Consider the following 8,274-nt stretch of genomic DNA (forward strand, 5'->3'; position numbering starts at 1 on the left):
AGTTCGTAGATATGAGCTCGTATAATTATGAACCATGTTACAGCTTCTGAAAAATAGCCTTCATACCAGTAGCCTTCATATATAGTGAGAGTGAACGTCCATCCAAAACCCCTAAAAGCCAATGGATATTCAGTATATTAAGTATATTAACGGGGATGAATAGTTTCACAAAAGGTATGGAATTAACTAATCATCATATAACATTTTCTTATAAGTGTTTATTACTTAGGTAATGTAATTAAAACATAAGTATAACGTATCACACTTAGAGCAGGTTGGGTAAATGGATTTATCAACCGTGCCAAGCCAATCTTGAAAATCGGTGTTGAAAGTTATTAGTACAAATATTCACTTAGCATCATCCGACCTCTGCTCTACAAGAAAGAAAATGCAGAGCATGATGTCATGTCAATCAACACGTCTATCGGAACATAGCCTCGCATTACAGTTGGTTCCTAATTTTAGCAAGAATATATACAACAATGGTAGGTTTGCAAGACATTGTAACAAAAGAATCAAAAAATACGGCCATGTTGCAAATAAATTTACTTTCAATACAACACTATTATTTTTGATTGGTTATGGTACTCCGGAAGGGATTGTTCTAAACATTCTCAACAGATTCATGATATTGTGGATTTTTTCGTCGTTTTCTAGATATGATCTTCGTGTTATGGTATACGGAAATCATTCTGGAATTACCTAAGGCACATTTTATTGTAAACATAAATACTATGTTAATCTTTTGGGTCTTTACTAATACTCCCTCCGTCCCAAAATTATTGTCCACCTTACTATTTTAGTTTGTCCCAAAATTATTGTCCACTAGCAAAAGTAGATATACACTTTTACCATATTACCCCTAACATTTAATAAAGTAAACTTGAATAATTACAAACGCACATTTTCCATTGGTTTTAGAAAAGGGCAAGAGAGTCATTTTACTCAAAAAGACAAAACTAATTATTGTTTTTCTTAATGTATGTGTTTTTTGTCTGTGGACAATAATTTTGGGACGGAGGGAGTACTAAATAACTACCTAATATCAGTTAATACAAAATTCTGGAGCCATTCTTCGTGTTTCAAACTATACCTTCACGTTCCGGGCTCTAGATTTTGCATTTACACTTGCAGAATTTAACAAGTAAAAGTAATTGAGTGAATAACTTACCCGTAAAACCTCCACCTTATCGGAATGCCTTAGGTAGTGCCCATTTTGTCCTAAACCCGATACAAAATGGGCATGGGTCGAGTCGAACAACTCCAATCCGGAATGACACATTCCGAAATAGATGATTATTTTTCAAAAAACAAATTAAATATGGTTAGTTTATTCAAAATGTCTTACATATTTGGTCAGATTATTCAATTTCACTTTTAAATAGATAAGATGATCCGCTTAATGGAAAAGTTGAATTAGATGAAATGTCTATTGGTAGTTATTGTATTAAACTCAAACATAATGTGATGTAATGTTTGGCGTTCAATTGAAGTTTAATAACCACTGAACTTGTCAATAGGAAAAAAGAAACATTTCTAAGTTTAAAATAAATGTTTCATTACATTTTTATAGAGATTAATGCATTATTACATTTTTATAGGGTTTAATGCATTGGAAGAAAAACTGATATAATTGTATGATAAGTAGAATAGTATGGTGTGGATCTATTAAACTCTCAATGCATTGTGGATCGACTAAAGGGTAGTGGGGTAAAAAACCAACATATTAATGCATGGATAAATGTTTTATCTTCTCACCTAACCCATTAACCTGCTGCTTTATATATTAGGCAGAAAAGAAACACCATTATATTACACTAAGTCCGCTTCTAAATAAAATAAAAACAAAAACATTTAAGTTGTTGTTTATATATACATATATAGCGAACATGTAAGTTGTTTATATATACATATATAGCGAGAAATGGTCTGCATAAAAGTTATTCGTGAGGTAAGAATTTGTGGGTGGCATATTCCATTCAAACCGATTCATCTATACGAGTTGTTATGTTTCTTATCCAATAAATTATTATGGACTAAAAATTTAATATTATATGTATTATTTTAGATTAAAAATCAGATTAGTTGTGTATTAAATGAAAGAAGACTTTGAAGGTAGACGAAAATAAATTTGGAACAAATTGACAAGTAGGTTTCGGAAATTACTAAATAATAATTAAAAAAATATCTACTTGAAAGAAATCAAAGACATCAAATTAGAAAGCCTTGGTCGTCCTTGGTTTAAAGTCTAAGCGTTGTTTATTTGATTTATGTATTTAAAGGACTACAATTACAAAGCATCCATAAATTTGACAAAGTACCAAGCAGAAAGAGAGTTGAACTAATACCAGCAAAGAAGGTATGTTTCCATCCTTGCTCATCTGTCCGGGTTGCTTATTTCGTTCTGTGATTCGGTCCCTTTGAAAGGCGCTCAAAAGGTTTGTATGAACTCATTAGTGCCGTTTTATTTATTTATTTATTTATTTTTGGTTTATTGGGTCTTTTCATAAAAAAAATTTGTAGAAAAGTTTAAAAAAAATTTCTCCCATAAAAGTTTAAACGATACTCCTCCTTGGTATATTAATAAGTGGAAAAACTTTATCTCTCTAAATTCAAAGAATAATTGAGAGAATTCTTCATCTTATTGTCTTACTGGGGTGGAAAGTTTTGGAAAATATTGTTAACAATTTTTTGTTTTTTGAACAAATTACTGAAATCGTCCCTATGGTTTGGTCAAAATTACGAGTTTGGTCTCTAACTTTTTTTTACACTCGGACCATCCTTACAGTATAATTTCATTGCGTGTTTAGTCTCTGCCATATTTGAAAAGACTATATTACCCTTTATTTTTTATTTTCAGCTTTTTATTATTTATTATATTAAAAGAACTAATAAAACATGTGGGGCCCACCTGAACTCTTTTATCTCCTCAACGTTACCCTAGATCTCATCCTTCCCTACGACTGACACTCATCTTCATCTTCCTCATTCTTCTCCATAACCGGCGCTGTCGCCGGATCCCTAAATCTAACACCACCGTTGCCATCATCTGGGATACATCAAACACAGGAAGCATCTTCCTTCGTTGAACCTAAATCGATCCACCACCATCGCCTTGGAGATTGTTTCCTTCCACCATCGTAGGTGGAGCGCTTTGTTGGAAAAATGAGACAATCAGACATGTTAATGCCTTGACAGTAGTTTCCTTCCATCGCCACCGCCGTCTCCTTCTCTGCAACCCCGACTACCATCATCTCCATAAAAAATCTTTGAAAATTAGACCGTCAAATCAAAAATCGCAAAGAGTGTCGTTCACCTTTAACTCCGTTTCTTCTGAAAATCGTCTTTGATTTTTGGGATTCCATCAGATTTTTCTTTCATCTCCGATTTCAGGTTAGGTTTTGGGTTTTGATTTTTAGATTTGGTTTTGATTTCGGGATTTGATCTTGGTTTGGTTTTGATTTACGCATTTTGATCTTGGGGTGTCACCTGATGAAATCGATGATATGGGCAGTGGCGGTTCCGGAATAGGTGGATAGTGGTGGTGCCGGAATAAGTGGGCAGTGTTGATGGTAATCGGTGGTGGTTACCAGTGGAAGTGGCAATATAAGTGGGTCCCACATGTCTATAAATCATTTTCTTTAATTAGTAAATAATAAGCAATTAATAAAAAACTGAAAAATAAAAAACAATGGGTAATATAGTCTTTTCAAATGTGGCAGGGACTAAACACGCAACGAAATCATGCAGTAAGGACGGTCCGAGTGCAAAAGAAAAAGTTAAGGACCAAACTCGCAATTTTGACCAAACCATAGGGACGATTTCAGTAATTTGTTCCTCTAAAGAAATGCAAGTTTTAAAAAAATTATGAAATGAAACTTTTTTTCTCTAAATCAAAATTCATTATTCATTTTCAAGGTTTCTTATATATTCTATGTTATGAACTTTCCAAAAAGAAATTTTAGAAAATAAGATTATTTGTATATATCAAAAAATTTGTTTCAAGATTGCATATTTTAATAAAGATAAGATTGAAATGATATCATATAAAATTTTATGATAAAAAATCATGTGATACAGTACTTGTTAAAATAATATGATATAAAAAAGTTCTGATTCAAAAATTTTATGATGTAATAATTTTTATGAACCAAAAATATTATAATTCAAAAATAATATTACCCTTAACATCTTATGATTCAAAAATCTCATAATCTTTAAATTTCAAACACAAGTATCATCTACTGTTCAAAAATCTAAAAGAAAGTAAAATATAATCCAAAAAAATAAATAGCATAAATAAATAAAAATGCTATAAAGATATTAATGAAAAGATTAAAAATAAAAACAAAAAACAAATAAAAACACTAAGAAGGTAAAAAGGTAAAAATCTTATAAAATATCACTAAAAAAAATAAAAAATAAAATAAAAATATTGACTGTGTCAATGAATGTGCGTCACGACCTAATTCAAGAATTATGTTTTAGGTTTGTTTTAACTTTTAAGAAATGGACTCGCTTTTTTTACGATAGTTTGGGTTTTTACGGGATCCAGACCGTTATCTGTGTATCTGCATGACTGCATATCTCTATGTATCTATGTATGTAGAGAGTGACAGTGAAACACTACATGTACTAATTCTCATATCGCTTTTCAATTTTCTTTTTCTCAGCGGAAATCTAGCAAAAAATCCTAATGGAAAATCGAGATGTGGATATCATTATCGATACCTTCAAGCTTGTTGTAAGCTCCGTGAAAGAACAAAAAGATACCAACCATTTTTCACGAACTATTAACATGGTTCCTAGTGTGTTCCGAGATCTTAGTCCGGTTTCTTTCGACCCTCGTGTGGTCTCTATTGGTCCTCTTCATAGACACGACGAACCTCTACAACTATTTGAAGACCAAAAAGCGACTTATGTAGATTCTTTATTGCATCGTGTTCCTTCACCACCAGAACAAACGCTAAAAGAATGTTTGCTTAAGGCGGCTGCTTCAATAGACATGATAAGGGCATCTTATCCACGCATCGAGAAGGCCTACAGTGACACTGAGCTTTCCACAATGATGGTTATGGATGCTTGTTTCATACTTGAATTCATTCTCATGATTTCCAAATCCAGCGATGAACAAAAACACTTGTTGCGTGGCTCGCCTATGCTATATGACTTAGTGCTGCTAGAAAACCAGATCCCTTTCTTGGTTCTTAACCTCATCTTTGACCTCACCATTGCCAAATCTCAACTTACAAACACTCTTACTGAGCTTCTTATTGATCTTGTACAATTTTTCAACATCTTTGAAACAAAATTAACAGTCAGTGATAGAACTGTAGATTTTCATCTTGATCATATTCTTGGTTTTCTAGAAACATGTTACTGGCCATCATTGAAATATACTCCTTCAGAAGGACTACCTGGTTCAGCAATCCACTCAACTATAGAGCTGAATAGAGCAGGGATTATCTTTTCTCCTTATCGAGATGAAAGATGGCAAATGACAATGGAGTATAAATCATCTAAGTTTTCCTGTTTTTCTTGGTTTTGGTTTAAGCCTAGTCTTAGAATGCCAGTACTACGCATTGACAACATCACTGAGTTGATTTTAAGGAACCTCATTGCTTACGAACGGACATCTACCTATCCTAGTTATATAACATCATATGCCGCAGCAATGGATATGTTAGTTGATACTGAAGAAGACATTGCTAAGTTGATAGAATCAAAAGTCGTTCTAAACCATTTAGGCTCAAACGAAAAGGCTACAAGTATGATTAACAGCATATGCGCACAAAATCGTTTGGAAAACTTTTATTATGTTGATCAGTGGCAGGAGTTGGATGCATACTACAATAAATACTGGCCGAAAAACATTGCAGCATTGAAGGGTACATATTTTAGTAGTCCATGGAATACCATTGCTCTACTTGCTGGAATCATCCTCTTTGCTCTTACTGTCGTTCAGACTATTTATACTGTCAATGCAGCATAGTGCGAAAATTGCTTTGTGCAAATGGTGCTGAAGATATAATCTAGCCTTAATGGAGTAATTAAACTGGTTCTTGTCCTGACAATTAAGATAGGTATAATAAGGATTGGTTTCAATCGTTATTATGTGAAACATTGTGATGGTTTGAAAGCATTAGTAACTGATGTAACTGTCAATTGACAGTTACATAAAGCGACAAAAGAGTATATATATGAATAATGTGATGTAAAATTGTTGTTGTAATCGTTAATAAAGAGTTATGTTTTTCTGCATAAAAGGAATTCTTCCTACAATCATTTATCTTCAATGTTTTCTCCAACATAGTGGTATTAGAGCCCGGTTGAGAAGAAAAGGAGAAAGACATAGAAGACAAACAGAAACAGGAGAAGAAAGAGATGAGGGTTTGTACGCCATCAATGGTAGATCATTGAACACAATGAAGGGTCTTTGGTGTCCTTCACAATCATCAATTGGGAAGAAGATAAGAAGAAAAGAAAACATGGAATCATTGAATGAAGATCCAGCTGAAAGTTTTTTGGTATGTTTCTGAGTGATTGTTGTTTTCCTGGAGATTGTTGGTGGTATGCCCTGCCTTTTATGAATCGTGTGTAAGATTCATACTTGCTTGTGCTTGTTATTTTTATGGAGATTGGCGAGAATATTGTACACATTGGTGTTTCTTCTGGGTATCGAATATTAGGACTTGTAAGAAGATAAGATACACGACATGTGGTTATGGTAATGTGTTGGGATATGAAGTCTTGTCCAACATGGAGCACTTGGAACTCAATGAAGCACCTAGGATTCATGGAGCATGTAACAAATGAAGGGATCAACTGAGAAGGGAATGGATCTCCTGACAAAGGAGAGGATATGCCAAAATGATAGGAGATGCCACGAAGTGACTTGATATGCCACCAAAGTGACATGATATGCAACCAAGTGACTTGATATGTCACCAAGTGACTTGATATTCCATAAAGTGACTTGATATGTCACCAAGTGACTTGATATTCCATAAAGTGACTTGATATGCCATTAATTGACTTGCTCTGCCACCAAGTGACTTGATATGCCACCAATTGACATGATATGCCACCAAGTGACATGATATTCCACGAACTGACTTGATATGCCACGAAGTAACTTGATATGCCATGAACTGACTTGATATGCCACCAAGTGACTTGATATCCCACGAAGTGAATAGATATGTCACCAATTGACATGATATGCCACCAAATGACAGGATATGCCACCAAGTGACAAGATATGTCATTCAAGAGGTGGATGTGCCATTCAAGAGGAGGATGTGTCATTATGGAACATGATGCGCAACCAAGGTTCATGGTGTGCCATCATTGCTCCTAATGCGCCACTCGGGAGTCAAGTTCACTAGGATGCTCAAGATTGTCCAAATGTTGCTCAGAAGGACAAAGATGCTAATATAGGATGTTCCACGTGGCTGATGCGACATCATGATGCTCCATTATGATACATGATGTGCCATTGTGATACATGATGTTCCATCATGTGTTTTGGTTGATGCTTATGAGGTTGATGATTCTAGAAGCCCCTACATGGCATTCTGTGATTGGTTGGAAATTAGGGCACCCCCATTATGCGCTAATTATGGATGTGCTTGTAGTCTTTATGGCTCCTATTGTATGTGTTATATGCATGTGTGCCTGTTTCCTATAAGTATGTGGGGTGAAATAGACCCGGGGGGTGAAATAGACCCGGTACAGCCTTGTGCTGACACATGAGTTGAAATAGACTCAGGGGTGAAATAGACCCAGGGATGAAATAGACCCGGTACGGCCTTGGGTCGACACATGAGTTGAAATAGACTAGCGGGTGAAATAGACCCAAGGGTGAAATAGACCCGGTACAGCCTTGATCTGGAAGATATCTATGGTATGTGCTATTTTGGGGAACTCACTAAGCTTCGTGCTTACAGTTTTCAGTTTATGTTTCAGGTACTTCCGGATCGAAGGGGAAGAGCTCCGGATGATCGCATCTCACATACCATAATTTCCGTTTTATTTGACTCTGATGTATTGAGATGATTGATTGACATAATCTGATTTTTCCTTAATGGTTTTGTGAACACGTTTTGGTTGATGGTTTCATTATTATGAAAAAGAAATTTTTGGGTTTAAATTTTAGGAAGTTACAAGTTGGTATCAGAGCCTTGTTTTGAGGGATTCAGGCATACTCTCTGGTATGTCTAAACTCAAACTGCGGAATTGGTAGATTTTTCATAAAAGAAATGTTTTACAAAA

At 34.7% G+C, this 8,274-nt stretch overlaps 1 protein-coding gene across 2 annotated transcripts; it reads left to right on the top strand.

Moving 5' to 3' along the window:
* The first annotated feature begins 2,254 nt into the window (after positions 1 to 2,254).
* LOC145129054 (UPF0481 protein At3g47200-like) lies at positions 2,255 to 6,240 on the top strand. Of its 2 annotated transcripts, none has more exons than XM_079063812.1 (2): positions 2,255 to 2,438; positions 4,674 to 6,240. In XM_079063812.1, exon 2 carries the CDS (start codon positions 4,697 to 4,699, stop codon positions 5,990 to 5,992), a length of 1,296 nt encoding a protein of 431 aa, XP_078919938.1. In that variant the 5' UTR covers positions 2,255 to 2,438; positions 4,674 to 4,696; the 3' UTR covers positions 5,993 to 6,240. The 2 variants fall into 2 exon arrangements, with proteins under 2 accessions (XP_078919938.1, XP_078919939.1); XM_079063813.1 differs by having other exon boundaries at positions 2,255 to 2,359.
* The last annotated feature ends 2,034 nt before the right edge of the window (positions 6,241 to 8,274 follow it).

This window comes from Lactuca virosa, chromosome 8 (genome assembly GCF_052849685.1).
Source record: "Lactuca virosa cultivar CGN04683 chromosome 8, Lactuca_virosa_CGN04683_v6, whole genome shotgun sequence".
NCBI classification, from domain to species: Eukaryota; Viridiplantae; Streptophyta; class Magnoliopsida; order Asterales; family Asteraceae; genus Lactuca; species Lactuca virosa.

Coding starts and splice junctions, on each gene's coding strand:
- LOC145129054 (XM_079063812.1), top strand. CDS start 4,697: ATGGAAAATCGAGATGTGGATATCATTATCGATACCTTCAAGCTTGTT.